Consider the following 18004-nt stretch of genomic DNA (forward strand, 5'->3'; position numbering starts at 1 on the left):
TTATTGTATTTGTTAAGTGCGTACTATGTGTCAAGCACTATTTTAAGCACTGGAGCAAATTGAATGAATGAATCCGGTCAGAAACAGGCCCTTGTCTCACATGGGGCTCACGGTCTCACTTGCCTTTCAAAGATCCCTGTATATGTCTACATTGTATTCCTCAAGTCAGCCTCATGACTGGATTTGAGAAAGGGCCAGAGTGAAAAGATTTGGACAAGGAAAGACAGACAGAGAGTGAATGGCAGAGCTGAGTACTGAAGCTACGTTTCCTAATTTACCCCATCACTAATGATAATAATAATGGTATTTGTTAAGTGCTTACTATGTGCCAAGCAATGTTCTAAGAGCTGGATCAGATACATGGTAAGCAGGTTGTTACAAAGTAAGCAGGTTGTCCCACATGGGGCTCACCGACTTAATCCCCATTTTACAGATGAGGTAACTGAGGCACAGCGAAGTTCAGTGACTTGCTGACAAGCGGCGGAGCCGGGATTAGAACCCACGACCTCTAATCCCAGCTCCACCACTTTACTGCTATGTGACCTTGGGCAAGGCACTTAACTTCTCTGGGCCTCAGTTCCTCAACAACAAAATGAGAATTCAATACCTGTTTGGTGTGTTTTTTATGGTATTCATTAAGCATTTACTATGTGGCAGGCAATGTTCTAAGCACTGGGGTAGATACAAGATAATTAGGCACGTTCCACATGGGGCTCAAAGTCTTAATCCCCATTTTACAGATGAGGCAAGTGAGGCACAGGGAAGTTAAGTAGCTTGCCCAATGTCACACAGCAGACGAGTGGCAGAGCTGGGACTAGAACCCAGGTCCTTTGGACTCTCAAGCCTGTACCCTACCCACTAGACTACCCTGCTTCTCCCTCTTACTTTGGCTATGAGTCCCATGTGAGACAAGGACTGTTTCTCACCTGATTAACTCGTATCTACCCCAGTTCTTAGAACAGTGCTCGACATCTAGTATGTGCTTAACAACCGCCATTCAAAAAAATAAAGCATTTTGCAGCTCTCCCCGCAGCCTAAAAAGTAGACAGCACAACCACGGGCGTAGTGGATAGAGCCCGGGCCTGGGAGTCAGAAGGTCCCGTGTTCTAATCCCGACTCCGCCACTTGTCTGCTGTGTGGCCTTGGGCAAGTCACTTCACTCCTCTGTGCCTCCGTTCCCTCACGTGGAAAATGGGGATTAAGACTGTGTGCCCCATGTGGGACGGGAACTGTGTCCAACCTGATTTGCTTGTATCCACCTCAGTGCATAGTACAGTGCCTGACACAGAGTAAGCACGAAAACGACAATCACTATCATTCTTATTATAATTATTATTAACTGGATTAGACTTAATTAAGCCTGGGCCGTTCACTCCTCCGCCCACAACACCTCACACCCCCGCCCTACCAACAAGTAGGACACTCTTGCCTACTCTGCTTCTAGACTCAACAGTAGCGGCTCCTCTCCAGAAAGAACCACCGAACACGGCAGAAAGCACATCAAAAAGTTTAATGTTGGTTTGTTTGTCTTTTCCACAAATATCACTCGTGCCGCCAGCACCACCGTTGCCGGTGCACCAAAGAAAAGGACTTTCTACCTTCGCAAAACCGAGTGGGCATGCAACCCCGTAGGTAGACACTTAAAGCTGCAGCTACGGCTTAGGAGACTCACACGGCACCTCACGACATTCAATCACAGTGCACCAGAATGCAGACTGAAATGGGATCCATCACCAGGGCGGGTAATCGAAATCAGCAGGGGGAGAGGGAAGCCGTCCGCCGACACTCCAGGGGACAGGGCGGGGGGGTGGTTGTCAGCTAATAGGAGTGGAAAGGGAAACGGAGGCACGACCCATTCTCTTCCAGGCCACTAACCCGACTGCCCCAGAGGCTAAAGCTGGTTAAACTGTGGTTCGATTAATAGGCCGGGGCAGGTCGGCGGCAGAGAATCTAATTTTCCCTTTACGGCGGCTGGGACCGGCGGAATTCCAGAATAGGACAGGTAGGGTATCGACCGGGCGGAGATCTGATCCCATTCAAGCCAGCCCCTGCCTCAAGCCGCGGGTGGGTAGGAGAAGGGACCGGGATCTGAGTGACTTCGGGGTTCAGGTTCTTCTTGAGGCTCTTGGGTTGGTAAGACGACACCCTCTGAGGGTGAACGCGGCTCCAGTGGAGACTGACCACAGAGGGAGGGGCCGGCAGGGTGTCCAGGTAAAGTACGGGACCCGGGCGAGGAGGTCCTGAAGACAGAGAAGGCTACACGGAAAACACAACACCACGTCAAGTCTTGGGTTCTGAGGAGCGCAACCCAAATCTACAGAGAAGGCCACCGGAATCCCCAGATCTCCTCTTTTTGCCTCGGCGTCCAGCCCACACAACAGCTTTTGCAGCATTTTCCCCCTTATCGAAACGGTACACACAGCACAGGAGACGAAAGTGATGGGGGAGAAACTCCAGCAATAACACATCTGGGGAGCGGGCGTTTTAAAACGGTGATAAATCTACTTGCAAAGTGGCCCTGTTCCCGAAACAAAATAAGGTGAGAGACCGTCACACAGGAGACAATTCCAACGGAGTGGTTCAGTGCTCTCCCAGTGGCTTCCTGCTTGCCCTGGAACCACTTTGATTTCATATCTAGCCTCTGGGAGGTGAGCGTCAGGATTTATCTGCAAGTGGTCATACGTTTCACACAGAGCACTGGTACAGATGATCAACTAGGTCTGAGGGGGAAAAAAAGCTTCAGAGTGTTGGGAACTGCCCTCCCAAATCAATAAATAAATTCTTTTGATGGTGGCACCGATGGGAAACTGACTTGGTTAATCTACACGTGGGGAATGTACAACCGGCTGGAAAGAAAAAACATGCAGACTGAAGGGGAGGGGGACCCAGGGGTGAGAGATAGTATCAACAACACACACTCTATTTTGTATCCTATTTTATACGCCATTAGTTGTATAATTTTTCCATAAAGCAGCAAACTCTGGCGTGCTACCAGTTCAGATCGCCCAATGGGCCCGCTTTACAAGAAAAGTGCTCCGAGGGCAGCAGGAGTCGACGTCCTGAGGGGTCTTAGCTCTGACCGCCGTCCCGCAGCCTCACGCCCACCGCTGTGATGAGCGCCGCCCCTTTCCCGCTGCCGTCTTCTGAGAGGAGGAATGTCACGTTACACTTGGGCGCCAGGTCCTTCACTGTCTGGTGCATGATCCTGGAGAAGCTGCAAAAGCAAAATAATAACCATCACTGTGGTATCTGTTAAGTGCTTATTCTGTGCCGAGCAGTGGACTAAGCACTGGGGTAGATGCAAGGTGATCAGGTCCCACATGGGGCTGACAGTCTAAGAAGGAGGTAGAACAGGTACTGAATTCCCATGTTGCAGATGAGGGAACTGAGGCACAGAGACGTTATAAGCAACTTGTTCCAGGTCACACGGCAGGTACGTGGCAGAACAGGGATTAGAACCCAGGTCCTCTGACTCCCAGGCCCGTGCTTTTTCCACTAGGCCGCGTTGTCACCCAGGAAGGAACTTTAGACCTTTGGGGAGGGACAGAAATTTCTGCTTTTTATGTGGACTCAACAAACCTGAAAAATCCTGGATTCTGCCTAACGCCAATTACCAAAAGGCTCTGGAGAGGAGGGGGAGGTCCATCAAAAAAGAGAAATTCAATCAATCAATTAATCAATCAATCAGATAAGAACCAGTTCTAATGATAAAAGGTGACCCAAGGCAAAGAGCTAGCCCGGCCACTTATCAGCTGGATGACTCTGGACAAGTTCTTTAACTTCTCTGCCCTTAAATTCCCTCATCTGTAAAACAGGGATTAAGACTATGAGCCCCAAGTGGGACAATCTGATTACCTTGTATCTACCCCAGCGCTTAGAACAGTGTTTGGCACATAGTAAGTGTTTAACAAATACCATCATCACTATTGATATGCCCTTTTATCGTGGACTGCTCTGGAAACGGGGAATTTAGGAGATCTTTCATGGAAACCATCACAGCTAGGGTCATTGAGCATGATCAAAGTAATCAATAGGGAAACCACCCATCCCCACTGAAAAACAAGGGTAGAGGTGTGGGAAGGGGAAAAGGCAATGCCCATTTTACAGGGAGGGAAATTGAGGTCCAGAGAGAGGACATGACAATGCCAGTAATATGCAGGGGGTCAGATGACCATTTTTACCTATCTGAGGTGATGTTCAGATCCAGCTATTTGCCCAGCCTTACCTGGCCCTTCTTTGTTGAGGCCAGGTAACAACAGGTAACATTCTCTGGTGGAAAAGCATTTTATACTCTCTGAAGATCCAGAGGGAATTGGGAGAAGAAATCCTTCTAGTCTGTATGCTTCTTGGGGGGCAGGAGTCCTGTCTACCTACTTTATTACACTGAACTTTCCCAAGAGTTGAGAAGCGGCTTGTGGAGTGGAGAAAAAATGAGCCTGGAAGTCAGAGGACCTGAGTTTTAATGCTAAATCTACCCACTTGCCTGCTGTATGACCTTGGGCACGTCGCTTAATTTCTCTGAGCCTCATTTCCCTCATCTGTAAAATGGTTATTAAAATGGGCTCAATGTGACGCAGGGATTGAGTCCAACCTGGATTATACTCTATCTCCCGCAGCACATAGTAAGCGCTTGACAAATAGCATTTTAAAAAGAGTTTAGTACAGTGCTCTGCACACAGTAAGCACTTAGTAAATATCATTGACTGACTGAACCCTCCAGGAAGGGTTTCTGAATCTTCCAGCCCTTATTCTGATTCAGGAAGTCTTGCAGAGTCTCCTCCTGTTATTTTACAGACCTCCAGTTTGATCTTCTCTTCTCCGTTCTCATGAAAAGTGGTCAGCAGTGGGTGAGTTTCTCAATTCCAAAGAGGAAAATACTTCACATTTGCTTTAGTGACCTCCTGCATCAACAATTTTTTCCACAGTAGCAGAGGTCAGCGAAGAGTTTCTTCCCAGGGCGGAGAGAAATCATGATGGGGGTGGAATTTTTTTAATCAGCATGACCCAGGAAGTCCAGGTATAACATGGAATCATCACACCAGGAAATCCAGACCACCTGGATTTTGTGAGATTTTTTTTTAATGGTATCTGTTAAGTGCTTACTATATGCCAGGCACTGTTCTAACAGCTGGGGTAGATACTAGATAATCAGGTGAGGTAGGAGGGGGCAAAGTGATTGAGTGCTTTAAAGCTAATAATAATAATAATAATGTTGGTATTTGTTAAGCGCTTACTATGTGCAGAGCACTGTTCTAAGCGCTGGGATAGATACAGGGTAATCAGGTAGTCCCACATGGGGCTCACAGTCTTAATCCCCATTTTATGGAGGAGGTAACTGAGACACAGAGAAGTGAAGTGACTTGCCCAAGGTCACACAGCAGCCAAATGGTGAAGCCAGGATTAGAATCCAGGGCCTTCTGACTCCAGGCCTGTGTTCTTTCCACTAGACCACAGATTATTTTTCACATATTAAAACCTGGCCATTTTCTGCTTTTCCTCAGCACTTTGCCATTATCCTAAGATCACCACCTTTCTTTAAGGTAGGTGGAAGATCCCTCTTCCTTTTTACAGAGAAGTAAACTGAGGGCCAGAGAGGCTCAGCCTGATAGCCCGGCTGTAACGACAAGCCAGAAACAGAAGCTTGGAGAGGGAGCTCCAGTAGCCATTACATCTTGAAACCTAACCCATGGCTACTTAACAGAATTACTTGCATGTCTGCTACGTGTGAAGGACTAAACTAAGCATTTGGGGACAGTTAGGCAAAGAGCAAACATCCCTATTGGATCGGACTTTTGATCCGGACCGGGAATTCGTTTTTTTCCCCTGCTCAATTCAAGTGGCTTTGTCCAAAGTGAACTGGCTTCAAGGAACGGCAGCAGGACTTACTGTGGATGGAGCTTGTAGAGTGTTCCGTCCACCCCGACCGTCACCTCCAGGTGGTCTAGTCCTCTGTTTTCCCTGATCTTATCTACCACTGCGGCCATCCCAGCTCCACACAACTGTGCTGCTCTCCTGGACACCGTGCCGCAGACCGTCTTCACCAAAATACTGTCGTCGCAGGTGCCGTTCAGCCCCAGCTGCTGCAGGATCGCCCGGACTTGAAGCAAAGCTAACCTATCACTGGAAAACAGAAAAAGGTGTTTGAGGCAACTCCGGACTAGTGGATAGCGAGATGCTAATCTTTTCCAAGCTTTGTGGACTGGGAGTATCCTAGGTCCACTCTTTTATCATCTATCAGAACTCTTCAACTCACAATATAATTGAACCACTTTATTACCGCAAATCTTTTTATCTGAAAGTTTCTGAATAGTTTTGTTAGAGTTGCCCATTTACTGCACATAGGCTTATATCAAACAACCCAATTATTCATTCATTCAATTGTACTTATTGAGCGCTTACTGTGTGCAGAGCACTGTACTAAGCGTTTGGAATGTACATTTAGGCAACAGATAGAGACAATCCCTGCCCAACACGGGCTCACAGTCTCAAAGGAGGAGACAGACAGCAAAATGAAACAAGTAGACAGGCATCAATTACGATTGTTGACGTACATTTTCAAAGACGAACTTCGAAGTAAAGACTTATATCCAAAATTTTCAAAAAAATAAATGTGAGCAACTCAAAGATAACAGGCTTTATCACTTTTTCTTTACTCTACTTCAATCAATAAATCAGTGTATTAACTGAGGGACTATTATGTGTAATACGACCACCCTCCCTGTCCGCATCCCTTAACCCTGGCATCATCCTTGACTCATCCTTGAGAAGCAGCATGGCTTAGGGGACAGAGCGTAGGCCTGGGAATCAGAGGACCTGGATTCAGTCAGTAAACTGAATTTATTCTGCACTTACTCTGCAGAGCACTGGGCTAAGCACGTGGGGGAGTACAATATAACGATAAACACATCGCCTGCCTACAACGAGCTTACAGTTTAGCAGGGGAGACAGACAACAATAGAAATATATAAATTACAGATATATGCTGTGGGGCTGGGAGAGGGGTGAATAAAGGGAGCAAGTCAGGGAGATGCAGAAGGGAGGGGGAGAAGAGGAAAGGAGGGCTTAGTCAGGGAAGGCCTCTTGGAGGAGATGGGTGTTCAACAAGGCTGTGAAGTGGGGGACAGTAAACTGTCTATGAGATATGAGGAGGAAGGGAGTTTCAGGCCAGAGGTAGGACGTGGGCGAGAGGTCAGCAGCGAAACTGATGAGATCGAGACACAGTGAGAAGGTCAGCATTAGAGGAGTGAAATGTGTGGGCTGGGCTGTAGTAGGAGAGTAGCGAGGTGAGGTAGGAGGGGGCAAAGTGATTGAGTGCTTTAAAGCTAATAATAATAATAATGTTGGTATTTGTTAAGCGCTTACTATGTGCAGAGCACTGTTCTAAGCGCTGGGGTAGATACAGGGTAATCAGGTTGTCCCACGTGGGGCTCACAGTCTTCATCCCCATTTTCCAGATGAGGTCACTGAGGCCCAGAGAAGTGAAGTGACTTGCCCACAGTCACACAGCTGCCAAGTGGCCGAGCCGGGATTCAAACCCATGACCTCGGACTCCCAAGCCCGGGCTCTTTCCACTGAGCCACACTGCCTAATGGTGAGGACATTTCGTTTGATCCAGAGGTGGATGGGCAACCATTGGAGTTCCTTGAGGAGTGGGAAAACATGTCCTGAGCGTTTCTGTAGAAAAATGATCCGGGCTGCAGAGTGAAGTATGGACTGGAGCCGGGAGAGACAGGAAGCGGGAAGGGTAGCGAGGAGGCTGATGCGGTAATCAAGGCGGAATTGGATAAGTGATGGGATGAATGTGGTAGCAGTGTGACTGGAGAAGAAAGGACGGATTTTAGTTCTAATCCTGGCTGCGCCACGTGTCTGCTGTGTCAGCTTGGGTAAGTCACTTTACTTTTCTCTGTCTCAGTTGCCTCATCTGGAAAATGGGGGTTAAGACTGTGAGCCCCATGTGGCGGGCAAGGAATGTCTACCAACTCTGATATTTTGTATTCTCCCAAGCAAACAGTACACGCTCAACAAGTACTGTGAACCCGTCATTGGGCAGGGTTTGTCTCTATCTGTTGCCAAACTGTCCATTCCAAGCACTTAGTACAGTGCTCTGCACCTAGTAAGCGCTCAATAAATACTATTGAATGAAGTACGATTGATTGACATGGACTGGGTCCAACCTGATTAATAATAATGTTGGTATTTGTTAAGCGCTTACTAAGTGCAGAGTACTGTTCTAAGCGCCGGGGTAGATACAGGATAATCAGGTTGTCCCACATGAGGCTCACAGTTAATCCCCATTTTACAGATGAGGTAACTGAGGCACAGAGAAGTTAAGTGACTTGCCCACAGTCACACAGCTGACAAGTGGCAGAGGCGGGATTTGAACCCATGAACTCTGATTCCCAAGCCCGAACTCTTTCCACTGAGCCATGCTGATTAGCTTATATCGACCCCAGTACTTAGTACAGTGCTTGGCACATAGTAAGTGCTTAACAAATGCCATTAAAAAAAATCCTTCTCATTCATCCTACATATTGAGTTCATCAAAAAAAGGTCATCATTTCTACCTTCACAACAACATCCAAATTGCTACCACAATGGACCACGCACTTGTCATATGCCCCATTTCAACTACTGCATCAGCCTCCTGTCTCTCCCCACTCCAGTCCAGACTTCACTCTGCTGCCCAGATCATTTTTCTAAATAAACTGTTCAGTTCACACCTCCCCACTCCTCAAAAACTTCCAATTGTTGCCTATCCATCTCCACATCGAACGGAAATTCCTTAATGTCAGCTTGAAAGAGCTCAGTCAGCTCTTCCCCTCCTTTCTTACCTCAATAATCACCTCCCAACCTGCACACTTTGCTCCTCTAATGTCAACCCACCCACTGTGTCTCGATCTCAACTATCTCGCCAAAGAGCCCTTGCTCATGAACAGTTCCCTTCCACTTCATGTCCGACAGACCACCATTCACCCCACTCTTCAAAACCCTACTAAAATCACATCTCTTCCTTGGAGCCTTCCCCGACTAACCTCTCATCTCCCCACCTTATTCTCCCTCCTTTCTGCATCACCTCTTCCCTTGAGTCTGAATCCCTTAAACACTTTGATACTAATCCCACGGAACTGTTATATTCTGCCACTTCCCCTATCTGTAATTTATTCTAATGTCTGTCTCCCCCACTAGATTGAAGCTTTTTGAGGGGAGGGATCATGTTGTTATGACTATTAGTATTGTATTTGTTAAGTGCTTACTATGTGTCAAGCACTATTCTAAGTGCTGGGATAGATACAAGTGAATGAGGTTGGACACAGTTCCTGTCCCTCATGGGGCTCACAGTTTAAGTGGGAGGAAGAAGAGGCACTGAACCCCCATTTAACAGGTGACAAAACTGGAACACGAAGAAGTTAAGTGATTTCTCCAAGGTCACACATCAGATAACTGACAGAACTGGGATTAAAATCGAGTCTTTGACTTCCAGACCTATGCACTTTCCGTTGTCCTACCATGCCTACCGATTCTATTGTATTGTACTCTCACAAATATTTAGACAGTGCGTTCCATCCACAGTAAGTGCTCAAAAAATACCAATGACTGATAGAGTGATGTACAGACCACAGGGGGCTATAAAATAAAAACAAGTTCCTAAAAGTGCTATGCAAATCAATCAATTTCTGGTATTTATCGAGCACTTATTGTTTATAAGATATGGCCAACACAGAGTTCACAAGATGCCAGAATTAACACCTAGGTAATCATCATCATCACCACCATCAGGACATGTGTCAAGCACTGTTCTAAGCACTGGGTAGATACAACGTAATCAGGTTGGACAGAGTCCCTGTCCCACAGTCTAAACGGCAGGTAACTGAGGCCCAAAGAAGTTAAGTGACTTGGCCAAAGTCACAGAAGAGACAAGTGGCAGAGTTAGGATTAGAACCCAGGTCCACTGATTCCCAGGCCACGCTGCTTCTCAGGTGTGGCAAGCAGAGAGAACCCTTTCAGACTACATGAAAAATCAGGTCTGTGAGCTTTCTTTCATAACTGTCCTCTGGAGTTAAGGAATAATAATAATAATAATAATGTTGGTATTTGTTAAGCACTTACTATGTGCAGAGCACTGTTCTAAGTGCTGGGGGAGATACAGGGTCATCAGGTTGTCCCACGTGAGGCTCACAGTTAATCCCCATTTTACAGATGAGGTAACTGAGGCACGGAGAAGTTAAGCGAGTTGCCCAAGGTCACACAGCAGACAAGTGGCAGATTTGGGATTAGAGCATGTGTTCTCTGACTCCCAAACCTGTGCTCTTTCCACTGAGCCACGCTGTTTCTCTAGGCGTTGAGTTGAGGTATGGGCACTAAAAGGCTTGGTTAAGGCCACTCAGTGGCTTGCTGCAGGACGAGGCACAGGGCCCAGTCTCCCGCCTGCCCAGCAGAGCTGCTTACCTCTCAATCTGGGAAAGGAACTTCGTTTCAAATATGCCCCTGGTCTTCAGCGTCTCGGAGATCTGGCCTCTGAAGAGAAATCCTCTTTTGGTGAAGTCGATCAAAATGTTGCGGACGATTTCTCCTAGGTACATTCCACTGATCATTTTCTCATACCTAAATGAAGGAGAAAAGAGCATATGTTCAGAGGAGTGAGGGAGTAATTCCAGCTGGCTTGCAAACATCTCAAAGACATTCGGATCTCATACAGACTACACAGACTCTCAAAGCACAATCTTCTCTTCACCTACGAGATACAGCTTTAAATTATTATAAATTACTTATTTATTCATTTTAATATCTGTCTCTCCCTCTAGGCTATAAGCCTATTGTGGCCAGGGAATGGGTTAGCTTAATTCTGTTGTACTGTACTCTCCTCAAGCGCTTAGAACAGTGCTCTGCACATAGCACCCAATAAATATCACTGACTGATTGACTGACACTTTGTATAATGAAGAAAGTGAGGTCAAGAAAATTGTGCGTGTTTGAAATAGCAAGCAAAAACAATTTGACCCATGACAGTAGCAAAAATTTTGACAGCTGCAAAAGTCAAAAATAAAAGCAAAAACTTTTGAATGCTAAACAATCCTCCCCACCCTTAGATAAGATCTTTTTAAGCAAGGACATAGCCGAGTCCACCATTAAAGCAAATTGGGTTTTGCTAATAGCTCAGCCAGCAAATGCAACATTAGCTCCTCTGGCAGTTTCACGGCAGGGAGGAAAACCCCGGATTTGGGCAGTTCTACGACTCCCGGGTCTGCCTTTCCTAGATCGTGGCAGAGCTGAACTTCTGAAATTACAAACCAGCAATTCTTCATCCTTCTCAGTTCTTTTCTTTTTTTGTTCTCTGTACATCTAGGGCCCTCCAGAAATAATGAGGAATTTAAATCCAAACCCGGCCGGCGGCCAAACACCCGCTCTGTCTGAGAGTTTCTACACCTGTTGCCGCTCCATCCCGTCGGAGGCTTGTGATCGCTCGTGTCTGGGGCCCGGACAGGGGAGGAGGCTGGCATCACCCTCCCCCATACTCCCACTGCGGAAACCCCATTCTGCAGCAAGACAGAACTGTGGTCCCTCCTTCTTCCCCAGGCTCTAGGAACAATCAATGGTGTTTTTTGAGTGCTTACTGGGTGCAGAGCACTGTACTAAGCACTTGGGAGAGTACAATAATAATAATAATTGTGGTATTTGTTAAGTGCTGACTCTGTGTTAGGCACAGTACTAAGTGCTTGGATAGATACGATGTAATCGGGTTGGACACTATCCCTGTCCCACGTGAGTCTCAGTCTTGGTCTCCATTTTACAGATGAAGTAACTGAGACACAGAGAAGTTAAGTGACTTTCCAAGGTCATACACACAGACATGTGGGGGAGCCGGGATTAGGACCCAGGTTCTTCTGACTCCCAGGCCCAAGCTCTATCCCTAAACCACATTGCTTCTCTGTACCACTCCCTCCACCCTGACCACATCATCTTCCTTAATTCCTCCCACTCCGACCTCTATTCCCTCAATCCTCTGGACCATCTCTGTTTCAGACTAAATGTGTCTAAAATAGAATTCCTTACTTTTCCACCCACACCCTGTCCCCTCCAGTTTTTTCCCATCACCAAAGACACCACCACAATTTTACTTGTCTCGCATCCCTTAACCTCTTCTGGTCTGTGAGCCCGCTGTGGGCGGGGATTGTCTCTGTTGCTGAATTGTACTTTCCAAGCGCTTAGTACAGTGCTCTGCAATAAATACAGTTGAATGAATGGATGAATCTTTGACTGATCTCTCTCATCCTACCCACTTATTCAGTCTGTCACTAAATCTTGTTGGTTTTATCTTCTCAACACCCCCTAGACTCCACCCGTTCCTCTCCACCCAAACTGCTACACACTGGTCCAAGCACTTATCATATCCCCTCTAGACTTTAAGCTCCTTCTAGACTGTAATCTCTTTGTGGGCAGGGAATGTGTCTATCACCTCCATTGTATTGTACTCTCCCAAGCGCTTAGTACACTCTGCACATAGTAAGTACTCAATAAATCCTGACTGATTGCTCACCCCCACCTTATCTATTGTATCAGCCTCTTTGTTGACCTCCTTGCCTCCTATTTCCCCATTCCAGTCCATACTCCACACTCTGCTTCTCCGATCATTTTTTAAAAAAACCTCTCCTGGAATATCTCCAGTGGTTGCCCGTCCCTCTCTGCCTCAAACAGACACTCCTTACCATTTGCTTTAAAGCACCCTATTGGCTACGGGACTTCTAACTTACATCGCTGATGTCCAACTACAACTCAACCTGCACACTTCATTCCTCTAACACCAACCTACTCGCTCTATCTCGATCTCATCTATCTCACTGCTTAGCCCTTGCTCGCATCCCCCTCCCCTTTCATATCTGACCGACCACCTCCCTCCCCACCTTCAAAGCCCTGCTAAAATCCCATCTCCAAGAGGCCGTTCCCAACCAATCTCTCACTTCCCTGCCTAAGCCCTCCCTTCTATGTTGCCTATGCACTTGGGTCCTGTTCCCCATAAGCAGTTTGCTATTCAAACCTCCCCCTACCCCAAAGCACTTATGGCCATAACCACCTGCAATTTCTTTTACCGTCTCCCCCTCTAGTCTGTAAGTTCCCTGTGGGCAGGTATCATCTATACCTATCTTTCAATCAGTTAATCAATGGAATTTATTGAGTGCTTTACCGTGTCCCAAGCACTGTCCTAAGTGCTTGGGAGAGCACAATACAGCAGAGTTGGTAGACATGTTCTCTACCCAAAAGGAGTTTACATGTATTGTGCTCTCCCAAGCACTTAGTACCGTGCTTTGCACATAGTAAGTGCTCAATAAATACACTGATGGACTGACTGACTGATGGAGAAGATCTCCCGCCAGCTTCCAAAAATCTACTCCTTCTATCAAGGCCTCAATCCCATACGTTCTTGCCTTCTAAAAACCCTTGAGCCCACTTTTTCTCCCCTCCCTGATTGCCATCTTCAACTACTTTCTCTCTGTGAGTTTCTCTTCCCCTCTGCTTTCAAACATCCTCATGTCTGCCCTAGCCTTAAAAAGCAAAACAAAACAAAAATCTTCTCTGGATCCCAATTTACCCTCCGGCTGCGACCCCATCTTCCTCCTCCAAACTCCTTGAATGGGTTGCATTCATCAGTGGTCTCTACCTCCTCTCCTCCAACATCCTTCTTGACCACTACAATCTGATTTCTGCCTTCTTCTTTTTACTGAAGTTGCCCTCTCTAAGGTCCCCAATGGTTTCCTTCTTGCCAAATCTTCTGGGATCTACTCTAACCTAATCCTCCTGGACCCCTCTTAATTTTCTTAATGGTATTTTTTAAACATCCTACTAAGTGCTGCAGTAGATACAAGATGGTGAGATTGCATACAGTCCTTGTCCCACATGGGACTCTCAGTCTTCATCTCCTTTTAAAAGATGTGGTAATTGAGGCGCGCAGAAGATAAGTGACTTGCCCAAGGTCAAATAGCAGCCAAGTGGCGGAGATGGGATTAGGACCCTTGGCTGCTTTAGACACAGCGGACCACTCCCTTCACCTGGAAATATCATCTAACTTAGGTCTTAGTGATACAGTCCTCTCTTGGTTTTCTTATTTCTCTGGCTGATCCTTCTCAATATTTCCCCAATTCTTTCTCTCACTCCCACCCCATAAATGTGGAATTACCATGGCCTCACCTCTCATCTCTATGTAGCTGACTCCCAAAGCAACCTCACTAGTCCTGACCTCTCACTTCTACAATTTTGGATTTTCTCTTTCCTCCAATACGTCTCTGTATAGATGTCCTGCCAAAACCTCAAGATCAATATGACCAAAATTGACCTCCTCATCTTGCCCCCTAATCTTCTCCTCCATCACTGTCTCTTCACAGTTGATAACCCTTCCTTCCTCCCTAGATCTAAAGCCTATAGCCTGGCATTACCCTTCACTCCCTTCTCTATTCATTCCATCACCAAATCCTATTGATTCTTCCACTGTAGTGTTTCCATGATCAGACCTTTTCGTTCCATTTAAATGTCCATTTAAATGCACTTAGCCCATCCTAGCATGACCACTGTATCCACCTCCTCCCTGTCACCCCTTAACTTCAGGCTCTCCTCTCTCTCCAGTCCACATTTCAAACCACTGCCTGGATCATTTTTCTAAAGTATCATTCTGAACACGATTCCCCATGCCTTAAAAACCTCAAATGGTTCCCTATTCCTCTCTAAATCAAACAGAAACTTTTAACCACTGGATATAATACACTCAATCAGCTGTCTCATTCATTCAATCGCATTTATTGAGAGTTTACTGTGTGCAGAGCACTGTACTAAGCACTTGGAAAGTACAATTCGGCAACAAATAGAGACAATCCCCACCCAACAACAGGCTCACAGTCTAGAAGGGGGAGACAGACAACAAAATAAGTAGACAGGCATCACTACCATCAAAATAGATAAATAGAACCATAGATAATTGAACACCATTAATAAAATAAATGGGAGACACTTTAGTAATCATCTAACTTCAACAAATCTCGTGTTCAAAGCATTATTCAACTTCGCCTCAGCCATATCCTCAGTGGGAATGGGGATTCTGCTTTGGGGTTCTAAGGACTTCTTCACGCTGCCTATGGGCCCCGTCACCAGAGAAGCAGCGTGGCTTTGTGGATACAGCACAGTCCCAGGGGTCAAAAGGACCTGGGTTCTAATCCCGGCTCTGTCACTTGTCTGCTGTGTGATCTTGGGCAAGTCACTTCACTTCTCTGGGCCTCAGTTGCCTCATCTGTAAAATGGGGATTAAGACTATGAGACCCATATGGGACAGGGACTGTGTCCAACCTCATAAATTTGTATCCACCCCAACACTTAGTAGAGTGCCTGGCACATAGTAAACGGCTAACGAAGAACACCACAGCCAGAGAAGACTGCCTAATGCACCATTCAAAAGAAGCAGCAACCTGAAAAGCCACTCGGAGAAATTTCTATCAGCAGTCTTGGATGCATCTAAATCGCCTACCAGGCACCTCACTGTGCATACTAAGAGACACGGGTGAGTGGAATGGAGCTACACAAGGCATCGCTGCTATAATAAAACACACGTCTACTCATAATGAGTACGCTGAACCGGGCGAATAAACCGCCAGCAGAAATACCTTCCAATCTCAAAAAACAAAGATGAGGACGTTACTTTCGGCATTTGAAATTTTCAATTCCCCAGTGTCCTAGAGTATTTCTAAACTCCTCACTTTCTCTCTCCCTGGACTGCAGGCCCCAGTATTTTGGATAAAACAAGCAGGTTTGGAAAAAGACCACTGAACAGTCTTGGACTGTTGGACAGTCGTCCACTTCTCAGCCTATAATGATTCTTTCTCCCATCTGCTGTGCCAGACTTACTTCAGAATAGTGAACTCCTGGCTTCAGCTTCATGTAACTACTTGAGCAGTTTGAGGATCACAATTATTCCCTGAATAAACATGAGTTTAACTTTCTCCTCTCGGAGCTGTCCCGAAGCCCAGAAAGCCAAGGATGGATGCAAAACAGGGTCTCTTGTAATAATGCCCCCAGTTATCGCTGACAACCTCTTGCCTCAAATCCCTGGTGGTCAGAAGGCCTTTATATCTGAAAATTAGCCTTTTCAAAGGAAATGATTGTACCTACAACTTAGATGTCAGCTTAACCTATATTTTCAGGGAGGGCACCTCCTCCAAGAGGCCTTCCCCGATTAAGCCCTCTTTTCCCCAGTTCGCTTTCCCTTCTGTTTGGCCTATGCACCAGGATCTGTGACCTTTGGGCATTTGATATTCACCCCATCTCAACTCCACATTTATGTACGCATCTTTAAATTATATTGTAAATTATTTATTTATTCCTATTTATATGTCTCCCCCTCTAGACTATAAGCTCATTACGGGCAGTGGACGAGTCTGCTAATTCTGTTGTATTGCGCTCCCAAGCGCTTAGTACAGTCTGTGTGCATAGAAAGTGCTCAATAAATAACATCGATTGACTGTTTGATGACCGACTGATTTTCCCTTTGCATTCCACCTAGAAATACCTTTGTTTTCCAGCATTTAACGAGAGTTCATCCACGGCTTTGTCGTAAATAGTCCTGATGTCATCCAGGCATCCGTTGTCCCCAAAGGCTCCCCACTCCATGTTGACGCACATCCGGCCTTCACTGCCCTCAACCATCTCTATGTTTTTCATCTCTTCCATGTAACATGCATTGCTGCCGGTCCCTGAAATAAGCCAAGAAGATACTGAAAGCAAACAGAATTCCTTCAGGTTCCCAATCATTTTCCTAGAAACATACGGAAGGACCAGTGGGTGGAAGCAGTGTGGCCTTGAGCACAGGTGGAGTCAGGAGACCTAGGTTCTGATCCTGGCTCTAATATTTGCCTGTTGCGTGACCTTGGGCAAGTCACTGAATATCTCTGGGCCTCAGTTTCCTTATCTGCAAAATGGAGATTAATAATAATAATGTGGGTATTTATTAAGCGCTTACTATGTGCCGAGCACTGTTCTAAGCGCTGGGGTAGACACAGGGGAATCAGGTTGTCCCACGTGGGGCTCACAGTCTTAATCCCCATTTTACAGATGAGGGAACTGAGGCCCAGAGAAGTTAAGTGACTTGCCCACAGTCACACAGCTGACAAGTGGCAGAGCTGGGATTCGAACTCATGAGCCCTGACTCCAAAGCCCGTGCTCTTTCCACTGAGCCACGAGATTAAGACTATGAGGCCAATGTGGGACATGGGCTGTGTCCAATTTGAATGTCTTATATCTATCCCAGTGCTTACTACAGTACCTGGCACTTAGTGCTTAACAGATATCATTTAAATATCATTTATACATACATATATATATACACCCACCCATACATATATATACACACACACATATATATGTATACACACACATATATACATGTGTATACATATACATATGTGTGGGTGTATGTGTGTATATACATATATGTGTGTATATATACATATATATGTGTTTATATATACATATATGTGTGTGTGTGTATATACGTGTGTGTGTGTGTGTGTGTATACAGTATACACATATATATAAAGAGAGAGAGAGAGAGTATGTGTGTGTCTTGTCCCAAAATGATTAGGCAACATTTTACTGGGAAAAAAAAGTGTTTAGATAACACTGTCACTTTCACACAACTTCATTTTTCAGGTGGTAAAAACAAGTCCCAGAAAGGTGACAAACAAGAGATGGAACCTGAATCAGGCCAGGAAACAGCCTAGTTCTATGAACCCCCAGTTAGAGAAATCTTGAAGCAGCATGGCTCAGTGGAAAGAGCCTGGGCTTTGGAGTCAGGGGTCATGAGTTCGAATCCCAGCTCTGCCACTTGTCAGCTGTGTGACTGTGGGCAAGTCACTTCACTTCTCTGTGCCTCAGTTATCTCATCTGTAAAATGGGGATTAAGACTGTGAGCCCCACGTGGGACAACCTGATTCCCCTGTGTCTACCCCAGCGCTTAGAACAGTGTTCTGCA

At 46.0% G+C, this 18004-nt stretch overlaps 1 protein-coding gene across 3 annotated transcripts in view; it reads right to left on the reverse strand.

Moving 5' to 3' along the window:
• Positions 1-1491: 1491 nt before the first annotated feature.
• Positions 1492-18004, reverse strand: part of HK1 (hexokinase 1) — a 123780-nt gene continuing 107267 nt past the window's right edge. For 2 of the 3 annotated variants that reach the window (XM_029060222.2, XM_039911522.1), the window contains exons 16-19: positions 16544-16727; positions 10447-10602; positions 5887-6120; positions 3070-3214 (exon numbers count right to left, since the gene is read on the reverse strand). In XM_029060222.2, coding sequence (XP_028916055.1) covers positions 3070-3214; positions 5887-6120; positions 10447-10602; positions 16544-16727 — 719 coding nt within the window. Of the gene's footprint in view, positions 3215-5886; positions 6121-10446; positions 10603-16543; positions 16728-18004 lie in introns of all 3 variants that reach the window. The other variant, XM_029060221.2, reaches the window with a different exon arrangement.

Source organism: Ornithorhynchus anatinus, chromosome 3 (genome assembly GCF_004115215.2).
Source record: "Ornithorhynchus anatinus isolate Pmale09 chromosome 3, mOrnAna1.pri.v4, whole genome shotgun sequence".
Taxonomy (NCBI): Eukaryota; Metazoa; Chordata; class Mammalia; order Monotremata; family Ornithorhynchidae; genus Ornithorhynchus; species Ornithorhynchus anatinus.